Source organism: Eimeria mitis, genomic scaffold (assembly GCF_000499745.2).
Source record: "Eimeria mitis Houghton genomic scaffold, Emh_scaff4121, whole genome shotgun sequence".
NCBI lineage: Eukaryota > Apicomplexa > Conoidasida > Eucoccidiorida > Eimeriidae > Eimeria > Eimeria mitis.
The window spans coordinates 2299-2889 of NW_013572451.1; the positions used below are offsets into that span (position 1 = coordinate 2299).

Genomic DNA, 591 nt, shown 5'->3' on the forward strand with positions numbered 1-591 from the left:
TTGGTGCTGCTGCTGCGGTTGCAGTTGGTGCTGCAGTTGGTGGTGGTGGTGGTGCTGCTGCTGCTGCAGTTGGTGCTGGTGGTGGTGGTGGTGCTGCTGCTGCTGCTGCTGCTGGTAGTGGTGTTGCTGCTGCTGTTGCTGCTGCTCTTTGGACAGGAGGTATTTGGTTTGTTGCTGCGGCAGCAGCAGCAGCAGCTGCTGCTGCAGCAGCAGCGGGAGAGCAGCAGAAATATTATATTTTAATAAACAAAATTTTAATAAAAAAAAAAGAAGAGAAGAAGAAACACCCAGCTGCCTAGACACCCCAAACTCTAATACACAACCAGCAGCAACACACGCGCCGTGAGTCCTACACACACACACAAACCCTAAACCCTAAACCCTAAACCCTCAAAAACCCTAAACCCTTATAAACCCTAAACCCTCAAAAACCCTAAACCCTAAACCCTAAACCCTACCAGTTTACTCCTGGATATGTTTCTATTGCATGGCCTATAGTAAATTAACCGAAAAAAAACCTAAAACCCTAAACCCTAAACCCTAAACCCTCAAAAACCCTAAACCCTTATAAACCCTAAACCCTCAAAAACC

General features: G+C 46.9%; 1 protein-coding gene across 1 annotated transcript in view; it reads left to right on the forward strand.

Annotated features, from left to right (window-relative positions):
• EMH_0072630 (AROM polypeptide/ shikimate-quinate 5-dehydrogenase, putative) overlaps positions 1-591 on the forward strand; it is a gene marked incomplete at both ends in the record, with an annotated part of 3594 nt that overhangs the window by 1584 nt on the left and 1419 nt on the right. The window contains one exon of the mRNA XM_013499236.1: positions 25-159. Within this exon, the coding sequence (XP_013354690.1) occupies positions 25-159 (135 nt within the window). The remainder of the gene's footprint in view (positions 1-24; positions 160-591) is intronic.